Consider the following 18,939-nt stretch of genomic DNA (forward strand, 5'->3'; position numbering starts at 1 on the left):
GAAAAAAGTTTCCTCCATCCTGTCGGTTTTCCTGACGGGTCTCCTGACCTGAGATGGATTAACAGGAGAAAAAAAAAAAAACATAATAAATTACATACCTGAGGGGAATATGGCCTCATATCCTCTGGAATATGAGGCTCAAGGACAAGCTGGGAAATTGGAACTTATGAGCCAACTGAGCCAACTGAGAGAAGGAGAAGAGGGTAGGGGTTGGGGACATGGAGATGGAGAAACAAATGTTTGGGAAACAAATGCTTGCTACCAACACTATGGGATGCAGAGGGGACTTTGGTCTCCCTGAGTTCCCCCACCACACCTAGCCCACATTCTCTGCAGACATCTCTGGTGATAGTACTCTTCCTGGATCAGACCCTTTAAATTGTTTCAGGTGGTTAAAGGGGAGGTGAAAAGAAAGACTTCCTGAGTCTTTTGCTTCTTAAAAATAACCAGCCCCCAATAATCTTCAAGCCAAACAGACACATTGTGGGGGTGGCAAGTTTTGCTCCCTCCAATGTCAACCCCGCTCTGATCTGGTTAAGGCTGGCTGCAGCCCACCTGGGGCTTTGCAGTCTGCAGAGAGGGAGCTGTTTTGAGCGAATATGCGAAGAGAGCTGTTTTGAGCAAATATGCGAAGACAAGCTGAGAGGGAATCTTGCTTGGCAAACCACCACAGAGGGGCACTGGTAGTTTGCTAAGCATTTCAATCCTGCAACCTAATGCCATGAGCCTTCTTTGACTGCCCTGGGATTCAAAGTGAACTGATATCAGTGGCAAGAGTTACTACAGTACAAATGCATTGGCTGTATGGTACATGCTTGCCACTGCTGGCTCAGAAGGGAACCAGCAGTGAAAGTACTCGCATCTACTGAACAAAAGAAAGTTGGAGCTGATGTTTTTTTGAAACGGGGGATGGGTGGAAAAAGAGAAGCAAGGTCATCTTAAATTTATCTTGTATTTCTAAGTATTAAAAACCCCACGATCATGCTGAACATGTACATTATGCTAGACAATCTTACAAAAGTAACAGAGAAGGCAAGCCTGCGTGCTTATTATAATAAAGAACAGAATTTACTTTCATCTTAAGGAAACTCTCAATGTTCTATATAATATAAACATGAGGGACTTTTGGGGAGCTGTGGTAAGAGATGTAAGATAAATGTCAAGAGAGATGGAGGAAGAAATACCGTAAGAAATCCACAATGCCACCGCAACTAGTGTGATGTGATGAACGCCCATTTATAATGAAGTCTGGCCCTCAGCTGGTGAAAGGAGAACTGATACCAGAAGGTGGCCAGAGAGCAGCCGGGCGTGTTCATGGGTTAGCAAGGAAACCATTTAAAGGAAGCACACACAGAGATGCTTGGGTGGAGGTTCCTGGCTGAGCAGTTGTGCGATTTGGGGTTTTGCAGTTCTGAGAACTAAACCGGAGCCCCCAAATCTCCTGGGCACAGGCCCTATTCAGAATAGAAAGGGACTGTGTGTCAAGCAGTTTGCTCAAAGAAGTGGCTTAACTTCAACTTAAAGTTAAGTTGAAGTCTTATTAAAATCAGACGTCAGTAGGTCAATGGCGCAGAAAGGTCTGAGGCTTGGTTTTCTCTCCCCACTTAAGTGATGCTTTGTGAGGCATCTCTGGGAGACAGGAGAGACAATAAAACGGCGACTCTCATGGCTGAACAGAGCCAACGAAGGCCAGCAAGGAGCCAGGAGTTGCATTTACTTAAAAAACTGGACTTTTTTTTTTTTTAAAGTACTTTTCATTTAGGGGTGAGAGGAAGAAAACACTGAAACATAATGAAAGTTTTCACATCCTTTCACGAGAAAAAAACAGGAATAAAAGGGAAGGTGATAGAAAAAAGAAATTTGCATACATGTAATATTTAATGCCTGTAGGGAGGCAAAGCATGAGAAATAGAATATTATGACTGTGGGCATCAACCAGGGGTGGTTTTTGAGGGGGCATTTGGAAATGTTGGGAGTCAGTTTTGAGCGTCACACAGCAGGGAAATGCTACTGGCATCTAGTAGGTAGAGGTGGCAACACAAAGGGCAGCCCCCCACACTAAAGAACCTGGCCCCCAGTGTGTACGGCTGCTGGGAGATGCTGTACTATGATGACACATCTTTCCAAACTTAAGTCAGTCAGTTCAGTCGCGTGGTCGTGTCGGACTCTTTGATCCCATGGACTGCAGCACGCCAGGCTTCCCTGTCCATCACCAACTCCCGGAGCTTGCTCAAACTCATGTCCATCATGTCGGTGATACCATACAGCCATCTCATCCTCTGTCGTCCCCTTCTCCTCCTGTCTTCAATCTTTCCCAGCATCAGGGTCTTTTCCAATGAGTCAGTTCTTTGCATCATGGCCAGAGTATTGGAGCTTCAGCTTCAGCATCAGTCCTTCCAATGAATATTCAGGACTAATTTCCTTTAGAATTGACTGGTTTGACCTCCTTGCAGTCCAAGGGACTCTCAAGAGTCTTCAAAGAATTATACAATTACATTTTACACAATTTCATATGAAACTGCTTCTTCAAAACAAACAGCTTCCATTACACATCACATGGCACCATAGACTCAAATGTAACCTGATACAACCAAACATTTTTAGACTCAGGTATTCTGATTTCAAAAAGAAATGCCTACCAAGTAAAGAAAAAAGTATTATTAATATAATTCTAGAATGTTTGAAACCCAATGCTTCTGGATCTATGCCAAGAACTTGGGGGGAGGGGAAGGAGGGAGAGAAGGAGAATGAGAACCAGAACAAGGGAGAAAATGGGAATATTCTTGGCTAGCTAAAAGAGACGATTAAATAATTTAAATTTTTCTCAAAGGAATGGACTGTTGCAATGGTCTTCTGTTTTCTTTACTGAGTAAAAAGGAAGAAAACTTTGACAAAAACTCACTATAGAAATCAAAATCTATATACAGAGGAAATCTATATCCATACAAGTCACTGAATATCCACTATCTGAATGTGAAGAAAAGCTACTAGGCTGCAAAATTTGTTATTATAAGCAAAGAGTAAGAACATATCCAGTGAAAGTTTAAATTATTAGCCATGGGCAATGTACTGTTATTAAAGTTGCATTATTATTAAAGATCACTACATTGGAAAACATCTATAAGGTCCTGAATGAAACTACTTTGGGTTATCTAAGCTACTGAAATTATATTAGCAAATCCTGTGGACAAAACCTTCAAATATACCTGGAATCTACTTAAAAACAAAACAAAAAAATCACTTCCTTGTTACCACTCTGGCCCTGCCAGGCAGGACCATCTCTTGTTTCCCATGTTCCACCCTGGAGCCCCTATTCAATCTATTAGAGCAACAAAGCAACATATTCCTGTTACCGTGGAAAGTCAGATCACCATCTGTCTTTGTTCAAAACTCTTTGGTGAATCCTCAGTTCTGTCAGAGTAAAGGTTAAAGGTTCTCCTCCCCTCCTTTCCTCTCTAAGTTCATCTACTATTGTCTCCCCTTTGCCCACGTTGCTTCAATCATACTGGCCTTCTTGCTCTCGCTCAAACAGGCCACTTATGCTCCTGCCTTTCTTTACCCAGAATCCTCCTCCTTTGGTGTCAGTTAGCCCACCGTCTCTCCTTGCCAGAGGTCAACTGCTCAATGTGGCCTGCTTCATCACCCTATTTAATACTGCAACCCCTTCTCCAGCAGTCCTCATCCCTTTGGCTGCTCTTTTTTTTCTTCCCTGTAGTCCTTTCCACATCTCTAACCTACTATACAGTTGACTTATTTATGCTCAGTGATCAGTGTCTGTCTCCCTGAACCAGAAAGTCAGCTCCACAGGGTCAGTGATTTGGTCTGTTTTGTTTGATGATGTATCTCTGGTTCCTAGGATAGTGCCAAACACACAGTAGGCACTCAATATGTATTTTTGGATGGATGTCTTCAGAAAAAAAACAAACCCAATCTCAATTTACCAATTAGCTAAATGTGAACACTACAGTTACCATACGAAATGTATAGATTTCAGATACTGAAATATAAAGAATATCAACAATAATGTGTGTCCTGTGTTGAGAGTCTGCTTCCCAATTCAACAATGGTGCCCTTTCTGGTGGTTTCTTCTTAACATGCAGTTTGAGAATCACTTCTCTCTTCCCTTCCTTAGACTGTTTCTGGATGTGTGTGTGTGCATGCTAAATCACTTCAGTTGTGTCCGACTCTTTGCAACCCTATGGACTGCAGCCTGTCAGGCTTCTCTGTCCATGGGACTCTCCAGGCAAGAATACTGCAGTGGGTTGCCATGCCCTCCTCCAGGGAATCTTCCTGATCCAGGGATCAAACCTGCATCTCTTGCATTGGCAGGAAGGTTCTTTACTACCATTGCCACCTGGGAAGTTCATGTTTCTGGATGCTTCCTCAAAATTATTTGGCATGTGCCTTAGATATAATAAACTTACTAAAATTTATTACGGTAACTTTGAGCCATTGCCTACACTATTCCTGTTGCTTGAAACGTCCTCTCATCCTGTTGTAACTCTCCCATGACTCAAGACTAGCAAATGCAACTTTCTCCATGAATTTTCTGACTCTGCCTTTTAATATTTCCCACCCCATACCTTGGATGATAATTATTTGTTTTGCCTATCTGCGAAGATGGCCGTGAACAAGTTCTCCTATCCTTGTGCACATATGTTGCTCCTCTAACTAAGAGGCGCAACCTGTTTTTCCTCCTCTTGAATCCAGGCCACTCTTGTGACATTTTGACTAACAGAAGGCAGAAGACATAACATGGTGCCAATTCTAGGTTGAGGCTTCATTTTTGCTCCTTTGGTGCCGTGAGACACTGTCCTGCTAGAAAGGGAGGCCATGAGGTGAGAGAGAGGTTCTGAATGAGAGACTGCAAAGAGGACCTAGCCAGCTTCCAGCGGTTCTATTTACTTCTGCTGAGATGCCAGAAAAGTGAGTGAAGGCTTTGTGGATACTAGCCATGCCACCTTAGCCAACAGCCTGTGAGCCAAAATTGAGCAGTCCTCCTCAAACTTTGCCCAACTGCAGAACTGAGAGCAAATAAATGGTGATTGCTATAAGTCACTGTGTGTTGATCTGTAGTAGCTGGTAACAGACACAGTATCTCATCTGTCTACTGAGACCATAATGCCTTTAGGGCTCTAAACACAGTATACTGTGTGAAGTAGGTACTTGGATATTTGTTGAATAAATCAATCAGAATGTAAATGAAAGCTGAAGCATAGTATTCAAACGTAACTACTTAGGGATTGTATTTGGTTTTGGATTGTCATTATACCACGGCCAACCAAAAAGCTGACTGACTATATTATTGAAAGTATTACAGTAGAGTGTGTTGTCCATCATTATTTCTCATATGATGCTGATATAATTACCTCTCAAGAACAGAATTCAAAATAAAATTGCTTCTTACAACTCAGTAACAGAATTCCAAACAATCTGATTTAAAAAGTGGGCAGAGGATCTTAACAGACATTTTTCCAAATAAGACAGATGGCCAACAAGTACATGAAAAGATGCTCGAAATCATTAATCATCAGGGAAATGCAAATCCCACAATGAGAGATCACCTCCTAACCTGTTAGAATGACTATCATCAAAAAGGTAAGAAATAACAAGTGTTGGTGAAGATGTAGAAAGAAAGGGAACCCTCATACACTATTGGTGGAAATGTAAATTGGTGCAGTCATTCTAGAAAACAGTATGGAGGTTCCTCAAAAAACTAAAAATAGAACTACCATATGGGGGCTTCCCTGATAGCTCAGTTGGTAAAGAATCTGTCTGCAATCCAGGAGATGCCAGTTCGATTCCTGGGTTGGTAAGATCCACTGAAGAAGGGATGGGCTACCCACTCCACTATTCTTGGGCTTCCCTTGTGGCTCAGCTGGTAAAGAATCTGCCTGCAATGTGGGAGACCTGGGTTTGAACCCTGGGTTTGGAAGATCCTCTGGAGAAGGGAAAGGCTACCCACAACAGTATACTGGCCTAGAGAATTCCATGGACTGTGTAGTCCATGGGGTTGCAAAGAGTTGGACACTACTGAGTGACTTTCACCTTCAACAAGAACTACCAAATGATTGAGCAATTTGACTTCTGAGTACTTATCTGAAGAAAACAAAAACACTACTTTAAAAAGATATTTGCACCCCCATGCTACTGTAGCATTATTTACATTAGCCAAGATGGAAACAACCTAAGTGTCCATTGACGGGGAAATGAATAAAGATATAGTGTGTGTGTCTATATATATACACTCACACACTCACAACAGAATACTACTCAGTCATAAAAAAGAATGAATTCTTGCCATTGTGACAAAGTGGATGGACCTTGAGGGTATTATGTTGAGTAAGTCTGATAGAGACAGACAAATAAGATTTCAGTTATACACTGAATCTCAAAATCAGAACAAATGAACAAACAAAACAAAACTCACAGACACAGAGACCAGAATGGTGGTTGCCTGAGAGAAAGAGGGTTGGAGGGACAAAATGGGTGAAGGGGGTAACTGGTACAGACTTCCAGTCACAAAAATAAATAAGTCATGAGACGTAATGTACAGCCTGGTGACTAGTCAATAATATTATACTGTACATTTGCATGGTGACAGAGAGTAATTAGACTTACTGTGGTGATCATGTCACAATATATACATATATCATTATCTTGTATACCTGAAACTATATAATGCTAAATGTTAACTATATCTTAATTTAAAAAAATTGCCTCTTGAGCAACAGTCTTTAACACAATGCTACTATATGAACTCAGAATTTATTTTACATATTTTTACACATTGTATTCATTTATTTGGGGCTGTGCTGGGTCTTTGTTGCTGCGCAGGCTTTTCTCTAGTTGCAGTGTGCAGGCGTCTCATTGCAGCGGCCTCTCTAGTCGCGAAGCATGGGCTCCAGGGCGTATGGGCTTCCGTAGCTGCAGCATGTGGGCTCGAGAGTACAGGCTCAGTAATTGTGGCGCACGGGCTTAGTTGCATGGCGCACAGGCTCAGGAGTTGCAGCATTGGGATCTTCCTGGACCAGGGATAGAACCCATGTCTCCTAAACTGGCAGGTGGATTCTTTACCACTGAGCTATCAGGGAAGCCCCCTGTTTTACATATTTTAAGTTTTCAAATGATCTTTTTTGGGGGGCCTTACTGTGTGGTATGCAGAATCCTAGCTCCCCAACCAGGTATCAAACCCATGCCCTCTGCAGTGGAAGTATGGAGTCTAAACCACTGGACCACCAGGGAACTCCCACAGATTGTCATTTATGGAGATATAGTTCATTCTGTATATATGCATTTTCTTCTATTAATTAAATGCAAAAGAATAACACGGCATATTGCTATCACTGGCCATTCCCCACCCCCCTTATCTTTCTACACTTATCACTCTCTTTGTTTGCATAACTGAAGAATACTTGATTATAAAAGTGCTATGTATCCACCGAGTTGTTTAAAATGTTGAGTGGAGATAATAACAATATCGCTTTCCTATCACCACATTTGAAAAGAATAAGATATTTTACAACTAATTTACACTAATGTGTATTTTGTACATTTCTCCAATGATTTTTTCATTGCTATTATAACATTCCACCAGATGGGTTTGGAATTGCTCATGCTTTCCCTCAGCTTTTAACCACCAGAATTTCAGTTAAAATTTCTCAGATGTTATAGAAAATTTAATTAAATTCTACTTAATTGTCTTAACCATTAAAGTCCACTGAAGAAGCCAGGCCTTTGATGTTATTTCTTGAGAGAAGAAGAGCTCTGTACCTACGGATGCTATAGGTTAGAGAGAAACCAGTGACAAAATAGGAGCACGTGAAAGTGGACAACAGGGCCAGAGAGAGTGCAGGGGCTCTTAGTGACTCAAGGCCTTGAAAAGGGGTGGGCATGAGCAGAAGGGCCATGTCTTCCTTTCTTTCATGCTTCCTTGTTCCCCTGACACCATAATGAGCCAGGAACTGACAGCTCTCATGAATTGATACTGGGATCAAACAGGCATAAAAACTGAATAATGGTAATATTCATATTCCTAAGGGTACAAACTATATTATAATTTATGACTTCAGACTATGTTTCAAAACTCTCTGCAAAGAAAATAAAATGCTGACTATTCTACATTGCAACATTACAGAAGTGTAAGTGTGATGAACTATTCTATATCAACCAAATTCTCATTTTCCCCTCAATTAACTTAGTGCAGGATACTGTTTGTTCTTCCTATTTGCTAGATTTTCACACTTCTCTTACACACACACACACACAATGATAAAGAAAGAATAATGGAATTTTAGAATGCATGTACATTTTAATAAAAATAAGGAAATGGAAATGATAAAAAATTGTTCCTATTAAGAATTACTAAACCCTCCAAATATAAACCAGTTCAACAAATTTTTATTTGTAAGTAAAATTAACTTTAAGATGTTCTTCATAAAAACATTAAAGAAAAATTTCTCATTACTATCATTGCTATAAGTCAGTATCTATTCACAAATATTAAAGTTAGTAATAAAAATGACTTACCTTCACATCCCTGTGAATTATGTTATTATCGTGACAATAGCGTAGAGCTTCCAGTATCTGTCTCATGTAATGACTGTAGAAAAACAAAAGAAATCTAGAACTGTAAAAAAAACCTTTTATTTTTAAAACTTAATATACAATGTCCCTAGTTTGTAACTCCCACGTTCATACTCGCTGCCCACGGACACTTTTCGTTTGAGCAGACAAGATTGGTGGAATGCACAGCTTAGTAATGAAAAAGTTGGCAGATGCATAAATTAATGAGCTTTATGAAGAAATAATGTGTTTTACATTTTCTAAGATACCTAAGTCAAAGGAATTTTCACACATTCACACAGCTTCTAGGTAAAATAGCTCTGCAAACTAAACATTCAACCTTAAAATATGAAAAAAATAAATAACAGTTCTCTGACACTCAGTTAATTTTACTTAGTTACTCTGGATTGCTATTAAGTGAGCAGTGCTCAGAAGTACACAAAGAATTCTAACTCAAGGGGTAGAGCCTTTCATCTGCCAGCAGAGGCTGGTTAGCTGTCTTATTTCCATTTAGCTCTAAGAATAAACAAGAGAGAACCCCCTTATGCCTATAATTTCTTTTTGCAACATAATCAAGTATTAGATGGAGTATCCTTGAACAAAGCAGATTCCTTCTGGGCTGAAGTCCTAGGAAAATCAAACTCCTCACAAGGCCAGCAGGGTCCACCGAGGCTCTGCACTGGGTCCAGGAGAAGAACAGAGGAGTGAGCATTTAAAAGTGCTCCTAGGGTCAACCAGCCACTGGGTGTGACAAGAGCAGTTCATTCAGTATTACTTGAGAACTTACTTCGACTTCCTTTTCTCAGTTCTAAAGTTCTTCTGTAATCCTACTGTTTCTCTTTTTCTTTAAGGGTCTTTTTCATCTTCTCTTCCTCTGAATTTTATTCCCTACATATCTGTCATTTTCTTTCTACTATCTTCCTTTCTCATTTTTCCCCTTTTCCTTCCCAACCAGCCATGACATAGAAATGCAATATACTTAGCATTATTTCTTGGTTAGTATTTATTTAATTTTGTTTTTTTCTATCTAGATCTTTCATTCTCCAAACTTTAAAATAAAGGCTGAAGAAAGCTTATCTCTGGAATTCCCTTAACAGAATGTCCCTGGCTAAGGACTGCCTAACATAAAAAGAACCCAGGATCCCTGAGGCATCAATGGCTTTGTGGAGGATGGTGCATAAGCTATACCATTCTCCAAGATACACAATGGAGATGCTTCATAATTGAAATGCTCCCCTCCGTGTGTGCAATCTCACAGACCTCATGTAGAGACCTCATCTATTCTGGGTCAGCGGTGCTTTTCTGATGCAGGAAGAAGTGAAGAGCTGCCCTTAAAAGGCCCAGATCTCGCTCAGCTTCAGCTGGGTCTTTTGATTGGCTGTATCCTTACAATTGTTCAGTAAAGCCTGGTGCTAGGGAAGAATCTCTCTCTGATTTGTGAGAGTTTGATTTGATAATCTGATCCTGTGTGTTAGTTTACTCCACAACTCATCACTTCTGAAAAACAGAGGTAATCAGTAATTGGGTTGTAAGGACTCAGTGCAGTTTTCTTTCATGTCACGCTTTGCTACTCCTCTCGAAGGTCAGCCAGTTGGAGAAAAACAACACTATCAGTATGATTACTTGGTGTCTGAGTCTTCTTTCACTTGGTCTCACTAGAACAACTGATACAAGCTGCATTTCCCAACAATGGAGTATAGGATCAGAGAGAAGGAAAGTAGAAGTCATCTGGTTGAACGCTCTAAGCCAAAGGCAGGATCTATGTGCCCTTGGTTACATGGTCACTGGTACTCTGCGACAGGGGACAAAGCTAATCAAACTTGCTGAGGTCCCTCCCTATTGTCATTTTTAGGAAGGGTTTTAATAAATTTTGCCAAATCTCTCTCTTTGCAATGTCATTTATTGATCCCAATATTACTCTTTTCTTTGGTCCATTCTGGTAAGTTTCTTTCATAAAATCACCATTTTAACAGCAGTATAGGTGGATTTTTAAAATCAACAGACTTTCATCTTGATGTATATAAACATCTAACTTTCCTATAATCTCAAGATTGTGAGAGACCTCCAGTCATTTCACTCTATGACATCATCTCTACAACACTGGTATTCTTTATGTTCTAACACCTAGCACAGTGGCAGAGACAGGCTCAAAGTTAAAGAAAAGTAATAGAAATGAGTAGTTCAGTTCAGTCGCTCAGTTGTGTCTGACTCTGTGACCCCATGGACTGCAGTATGTCAGTCCTCCCTGTCCATCACCAACTCCCGGAGTTTACTCAAACTCATGTCCATTGAGTTGGTGATGCTATACAAGCATCTCATCCTCTGTCGTTCCCTTCTCCTCCCAGCATCAGGGTCTTTTCAAATGAGTCAGTTCTTTACATCACATGGCCAAAGTATTGAAGTTTCAGTTTCAGTATCAGTCTTTCCAATGAATATTCAGGACTGATTTCCTTTAGGATGGACTGGTTGGATCTCCTTGTGGTCCAAGGGACTCTCAAGAGTTTTCTCCAACACCACAGTTCAAAAGCATCAATTCTTTGGCTCTCAGCTTTCTTTATAGTCCAACTCTCACACCCAAACATGACTACTGGAAAAACTTTAGCTTTGATTAGATCGACCTTTGTTGGCAAAGTAATGGATGAGTATGGAACAGAGTAAAAGCAGTAGTGGTTTAACATCAACTCTGATAGTCTATCTGCCAGGTATTCCAGTGTCTTTGTGGTTCAAAACGGAAAAAGTCATCTTCCTCCATCAAGTTTCACTGTTTTATAAAATCAACGTCCAAAATATTTAGTTTTCCCTATTTGATACTGCTGTTGAAAATAACAATATGGGAAAATACAAAACTCTAATTCTTGAAGAAATAAATGTGAACAATGCTATGCAAAATCTGAGGGTTTCATTTAGTAGGAGAAAGTGGCATACCACTATGCCATAAGAAAAATCAAGATAGCACTGATTATTAAAGAATGTTTTTAATTCTAAAATACAATACAAAATAAAAACTTTTGTGATAAGAATACTAAAGCAAAATGGGATTAAAAAAAGAAAATCCTAGAATATATTTTTAGTGAACATGGCACAAAATAAAAAAGGATGTTTGGCCTCAGTTCTACCATGAATAAATCAGGAGTTAAAGGAAGTAAATAAAGTTAATATATATAAACTCTCATTTGCTTCCTCTCCCTAGCTCCAGGAGTAGAAAACAGCAGCTACCTAAAATTTAGTATATTCTTTATCTTGTGTTATAGTTATGGCTGCTCCACCTCCCGAAATGGGGTCCCTTGCTGTTCAGTCAGGAGAAGACTACACAAAGAATTTGAAGAAAGTCAAGTCACTCTGAGCTTAAAGTTGCATGGGGGTCGGAGAAGGCAATGGCACCCCACTCCAGTACGCTTCCCTGGAAAATCCCATGGATGGAGGAGCCTGGTAGGCTGCAGTCCATGGGGTTGCGAAGAGTCGGACACCACTGAGTGACTTCACGTTCACTTGCCACTTTCATGCATTGGAGAAGGAAATGGCAACCCACTCCAGTGTTCTTGCCTGGAGAATCCCAGGGACGGGGGAACCCGATGGGCTGCCGTCTATGGGGTCACACAGAGTCGGACATGACTAAAGCGACTTAGCAGCAGTAGTCCCTAAGCTGTTTTCAGCCATATCTGTCCATTGTGCCATAATTATAAAAAGAATGGTAGGAGGGAGAATGTTATAATCATTTAATGGTAATTGTTTCCCAAGTGGTAGAAAGTTTTAATAAATACTTATAGGTTTGAACCCTTTAACATACCATGGTTAGTGGCTAAAGAGGGTTGCTGTAACCCATGTATTAAAAAGGCAACTTATTGGAGCAGGTATTTATGATATGATTGAGTGTCACCAAAGCAGAAAGCTGTACTGCTCCAAATCTATAGGCAAGTGACCCAGTGCATGGCTCCTGTGAGTTTTCATATTAAATTTTTATTTTGAGTAGGAACTTCTCCACTTGGGACAATGATGACTACTTGATTGGGAGATCCAATATATTTAGCAGAAAAACTGTGCTGTTATTTCTGTTCTGCTGCTGTTCCATGCTTTTTCTCAGATTAACTGGTCACAAAACAATCTGCTATCACTAAAAGGCAAACTGAAAAACTAACGAGGCACATCTGCTAAAAAGCAAAATCGAACACACACCAAAAAAACCCCAAGTTTCCTTCTACATAGTTCCTGACTTATAAAATTCCTCTTTGTATAAAAGTCATCAGAAATGGAAAAGATGGCAGTGGTGATGTTAAATTCTAAATCCATATAAATAAATTCACTGTTTAATATTTTGTATTTCCAGTCACTGTTTGGTTCCACTAAGGCACATTAAGAGATGCTCCTTGTAAGAAAGAGTGGCAGCCTGCTTGTCATTCAAAGAGCAGGACGCTTCATGTGATTTCCTTGTCATGTGATTTCCCTTTTACTTCTACCTTTACTTTGGGAAGTTGATACAAATTACATACCTGGCAACAGCTTCACTGTATACGAAACCAGCATCAGCTCGTTTTACGATTTCAAAACACAGATCTGCTCCATCCATACTGTAGAGAGACATGAAAAAGAAGATAAGGAAAGAGAAAATTTCAGGAAAAAAACATTGAAAGTGAATACATTATAACTAAGTTTTTAGTTGACTTATAGCTAAAGATTATAATAAATTATTTAAATCTCCTTTTGATGAAAAATAGATACCAATTATAAAGGACATTATAACCATCTTAACATTGAAATCACTGCAAACGGTGACTGCAGCCATGAAATTAAAAGACACTTGTTCCTTGGAAGGAATGCTATGACAAAACTAGACAGTGTATTAAAAAGCAGAGACATCACTTTGCCAACAAAGGTCCCTCTAGTCAAAACTATGGTTTTTCCAGTAGTCAAGTACGGATGTGACAGTTGGACCATAAAGCAGACTGAGCGCCGAAGAACTGATGCTTTCGAACTGTGGTGCTACGGAAGACTCTTGAGAGTCCCTTAGACGGCAAGGAGATCAAACCAGTCAATCCTAAAGGAAATCAGTCCTGAATATTCATTGGAAGTACTGATGCTGAAGCTGAAAATCCAATACTTTGGCCACCTGAGGCTAAAAGCTGATTCATTAGAAAAGACCCTGATGCTGTAAAGATTGAGGACGAGAGAAGGGGGCAACAGAGGATGAGATGGTTGGATGGAATCATTGAGTCAATGGATATGAGTTTGAGCAAGTTCAAGGAGACAGTGAAGGACATGGAAGCCTGGCTTGCTGCAGTCCATGGGGTTGCAAAGAGTGCAACATGACTGAGGGACTGAACAACAACAACAGCCTTCTTTATGGTCCAGCTCTCACATCTGTATATGACTACTGGAAAAACCATAGCTTTGACTATACGGACCTTTGCTGGCAAAACAGTGGGGCATTGCGAGTTGGGGCATCCCCGACCAGGGATGGAACTCATGTCCCCTGCATTACAAGGCAGATTCTTAACCACTGAATCACCAGGGAAATCCAATAACTAATTAATAATCATTACTAATATTACTCTTCATCAAGCATCATGGAAAGCATTCCTTGTTTTATCTCCCTTCATTTTTACTATCACCCCATGAGGTCAGCATCCTTCATGTTCTCAAATAATTTGTCTAAGTGAGTAGACACATATGTGACAGGGACAGAATTCAAGTCCCTACCTGTATGCGATGCTCTTTCCATTATCTACAGCTACACCTACTAAGTGTGTAAGGAACAAATATACATATTCAAGCTCAACAGTTCAAACATAGCATGAAGTTCTAAAAGAACAAGTATATTTTATACTTTCAACATATTCCCACCCAAAACCTGGCAGAATACTAGGCACACAGTAAATATTTAATGATTGGTTGACCATATTATATGAAAATACTTTCACATTTATACGAAGCTTTACCAGGTTTACCTAGTTTTCATTTCATGGCCAATGAACTTTTGCCAATGCTCAATAGGATTCTTTTCTCAACTAATTTTCATGATGGCTCAGTCTACTGTAAAGTATGGCAGGGCCTATTCTGCATCATCAGAAATAAAATCCAGATGAATGTGACCATGCATCTACGTGAACAACCCTGATCACCTGCAACAGTCCTACAGGCAGAGTTGCTAGGTCAAGAGGCAGAGAAAAGAATGCTTCTGATACATATACTACTGGAAAACTTCCAACAATTTACTCCTCAACTACCGAGTGTGAAAGTGTTCTTTCCTCTACTTTGCTTGCCTCTCCTAGGATGATTATTCTTTTAAATCTTTGCCAATCAGATAGGAGGAAAAAAAGTCACCCATAAATGCTTTCATTTACATTTCCTTGATTACTAGAGAGGTTGAATATTTTTCATTTCTTTGTGTTGTGGGGAGAAGAAAAGCACTATTTTTAAAGCTGGCTGCAGTTTAAGCTTGGATGGTTCATTTGTGAAGACTAAAAACACATAGTGAGGGAATTAGAGTTTTGTTTAGCCTTTTTCCTTTTTAATTGCGAAATGTGAGGATAAGCACTATGCATCTTAGATGAGAGAAGAGCTGGGCAAAGAAGAGAGCTAAACTGATTGCATCATAAAGCAATAAGAATCCGTAGAGCCAGAGGAAGGCTTTCTGGAGGGATCTGAAAGGGGGAAAAATCCTAAGGGTGGAAGAAGGTAGTAAGGTGGTGAGAGGCAAACACTTAAAGAGGGAACCAGTCAGTGGGAAATAACTGGAAATCATTTACTGCCCTGGGCTACAGTTACCAGCATGAATCGATTCATGTTCCTGGACATATGTGAAAATACTAGTAATTGAAATGACAATTTCTACATATGCATATACACATACGAAATTATTTTTAGGTTTCTAATCTTTTTCACTATTTTGGTATCTAGTCTGATACCATTTTTAATTCTGCAATAGTATCTATTTTAGTATTTGGCAAAATAAGTCTCATTTTGTTATTACTCTTTGCCAACATTTTCCTATGAGACTCTTTTTTCTCCCAGCTGAAATTTAAAATCAATTTCTCAAACACTAAAAAGTTTTTAAAAAATATTTTGCTGAAATAGTATTATATTTATAGATTAACAAGTAGAAATTAACATTTTCCTAACATTCCCATCTGTGAATGATATCCATCTCCATTTCCTTTTATGTCTCTGGGTTAGAATTTTAAGGTTTTCTTCATATTGGTTCCAAATATTGATTATTGGGTTCCCTACCCCAAGGCATTTTATATTTTTAGTTGCTATTATAAATGGGATCTTTTGTCTATTATACATTTTTTAATACAATGGTTCATAACCAGGGGTACCAAACAAAACCGCCTATGTAATGTTTAAAACATGCATGCATGCTCTTTGAGGCTTTAGTCTGAAAGTAAGTCATTACTGTGAAAGTAATTTTTCTATTATTAAAGCTATTTGATTAGTTATTTGTAACATTGATATTAAAGTAAAATTAATATTGATATTAATTTCAAATTTCATGAGATAGAAAGAAAAGCTAAAAATACTTTTATGCAAATTTTACTCATCATAGAAACTTAAAATATACATATTCATAAAACATACAATCCCAGTATAATAATCTTGAACAAAAAGTTCAATGTCTTAATTCTTGACAAACTTTACTTGATAATATGCTTTTAAAAACAATTATAAGGCGTCTCTTATTGGTTTTCTCTTTGGCTTCCCATCTTAGGGTGTTTCAGAGGCTGCCAAGAAGCTTCAATAAGCATGCTCTGAATTTCATTAGTTGGTTCCATTCTGAGGGAATGAAATGAGAAAGAGAAGAAATCCTGCTATGGAAGAGTATGGAGAATGTTTCTTTACTAAACCCAGAGAAAAACTATGGGATGTTTACTCTGAATTGTCAAAAGTGGTGGGATTATCAATGATCTTAACTGCCCCTCATTTCATCTATCTGAATTTTAAAACTTTTGTAATACACATTCATTACTTATAAAAAATTTAAAAATTAACCAAAAACAAATGCTCCAAACAAACAAAACACATCACAGGTCTAGAGGGACAAGGTATGGCTGTAAGTATGTGGAAGGGATCAAAGTATTCCAGCCCCAAATATGCCACTTTAGCAGAGGATTATTTTGAGCTGAAGGCAACTGAAAATCAGCAGATACAGAAAAACACTCTACCCTCCTCCATTCTGCCTAAAAATGGGACATTAATTTCCCTTTATCAAAGGGACAGAAATTTCCTTTTGTAAAGGTGTTCCCCTCTCATGTACCAGGAAGAAGAAAACCACACTTACCTGTGTAACAAACCTTATTAAATAACTCTTTTTTACCATATTTTCTGATTACCTTCCTACAATTTACTTCCAACCCTAGATACCCAAACTCCCCCTTCCTTCCTTTGTCTAGGCTCTTCACTTTCACTCTTTGTTAAAGTGGTATATAAGGCTCTGGGTCTCTGTGGGTTTCACTTTCTCCTAGGCATATGCCCACTCCCTACTGCCCACCATGTGCAAATGAAAATCTTTTCTCCTGTTAATTTGCCATTTGTCTGTTTAATTTGCAGGCTCGATGTACTTGATATAAGAGTACGGAGAAAGTTTTCTTTCCTCCTCTACAATCTATTCTATAAAAGCAAAGAAAGAGAAGGCTCGTAGGAGACTAGTACCTTCTTGTATGAAGAAGCGCTTCTCAAATTAACTGTGATGGTGGTGGTGGTTTAGTTGCTAAGTTGTGTCTGACTCATTTGTGACCCCACAGACCTGCCAGGCTCCTCTGTCTATGAGATTTCCCAGGCAAGAATACTGCAGTAGGTTGCCATTTCCTTCTCTAGGGGATCCTTCTGACCCAGGGATTGAACTCGTGTCTCCTGCATTGCAAGTGGATTCTTTACCATTGAGCCACCAGGGAAGCCCCACTGTGATGAAGGATTACCTTTCACCGCCCCCTCTCCCCACACACACTCTAGCATATTAAGAGCTAATATATTTTTTACAACATACAAAACCACATGCTGTGATTTCACAGCAACATAAATTATTCTAACAGTTTCTGGATGTTTATACTCAATTTCTGTTCTTATCTCATTATAGAGTGGTAAATGACTGGTAGACTAGAATTTGCAAACTATTCTTTGAGGAGCACTGTAAAGAACAGATCAAATCTGGATTTCTCTGATCAGCATTTCCCCCGAAGGTGATACAAACAACTACAAAATCTAGATGAAATATTGGGTACGGAAAAACTCAAACTTTCTGGCCAGCCCAATAAAATTTTTTTTAAGTGTTAAAGAATTAACAGCGTAAACAGTGAAAAACTACCTATGAGAACAGAGAAAGGATTAGAACTCAAAGAGGGAAGCAAGAGCTGCTTCTGCCCTGGGGATATGGAGGGGTTATGGAAAGAAGGCAGCTGTGGAGGCAAGAGGTTTCACTTCTGGGGAATTCTATAGAAGTGATGGGCTTCCCTGGTGGCTCAGATGGTAAAGTGTCTGTGTGAAATATGGGAGACCTGGGTTCAATCCCTGGGTTGGGATGATTCCCTGGAGAAGGAAATGGCAACCCACTCCAGTATTCTTGCCTGGAAAATTCCATGGACTGAGGAGCCTGGTAGGCTACAGTCCATGGGGTCACAAAGAGTCGGACACGACTAAGCAACTTCACTGATGCAGATTTACAGGGTGATCCAAGAGGAGAGAAAGTGCTATTCTTCTCACAAACTACGGAAGAGTCCACCAAGGGGTAAGGCTCTGACAAAATATCTCATACTCCAGGGTGGAAACATAAGGAGTTGCATTTTAAAAATTGCAGTATATAATATATTCTGGTGGGCTGCCGTCTATGGGGTCGCACAGAGTCGGACACGACTGAAGCGACTTAGCAGCAGCAGCAGGTAGTGGGGTGGGGTGGGGTATGCCAGGAGGAGATTGATTGATTTTAAATATAAATACTTGACAACAATAACTTATAAGTCAGGAGGTATACTTTAATTTCTAGGTCAACTACTAAGTTCTTTTTCTTTGACTAGACCTTTTACCTATGTGTATAACTTTATAACATTATGCATTCAGTTCAGTTCAGTCACTCAGTTATGTCCGACTCTTTGCAACCCCATGAATTGCAGCACGCCAGGCCTCCCTGTCTATCACCAACTCCTGGAGTTCACCCAAACTCATGTCCATCGAGTTCGTGATGCCATCCAGCCATCTCATCCTCTGTCATCCCCTTCTCCTCCTGCCGCCAATCCCTCCCAGCATCAGAGTCTTTTCCAATGAGTCAACTCTCCGCATGAGGCAGTGGGTTGCCATTCCCTTCTCCCGGAGATCTTCCTGACCCAGGGACTGAACCTGGGTCTCCCGCATTGTAGGTAGACACTTTACCACCTGAGCCACCATGAA

General features: G+C 39.7%; 1 protein-coding gene across 13 annotated transcripts in view; it reads right to left on the reverse strand.

Moving 5' to 3' along the window:
* The window catches only part of CASK (calcium/calmodulin dependent serine protein kinase), a 375,002-nt gene that overhangs the window by 175,679 nt on the left and 180,384 nt on the right, over positions 1–18,939 (reverse strand). For all 13 annotated transcript variants that reach the window (XM_018044583.1, XM_018044579.1, XM_018044576.1 and 10 more), the window contains exons 4-5: positions 13,053–13,130; positions 8,530–8,602 (exon numbers count right to left, since the gene is read on the reverse strand). In XM_018044583.1, the coding sequence (XP_017900072.1) occupies positions 8,530–8,602; positions 13,053–13,130 (151 nt within the window). The remainder of the gene's footprint in view (positions 1–8,529; positions 8,603–13,052; positions 13,131–18,939) is intronic.

This window comes from Capra hircus, unplaced genomic scaffold (assembly GCF_001704415.2).
Source record: "Capra hircus breed San Clemente unplaced genomic scaffold, ASM170441v1, whole genome shotgun sequence".
In the NCBI taxonomy this organism is placed as follows: Eukaryota; Metazoa; Chordata; class Mammalia; order Artiodactyla; family Bovidae; genus Capra; species Capra hircus.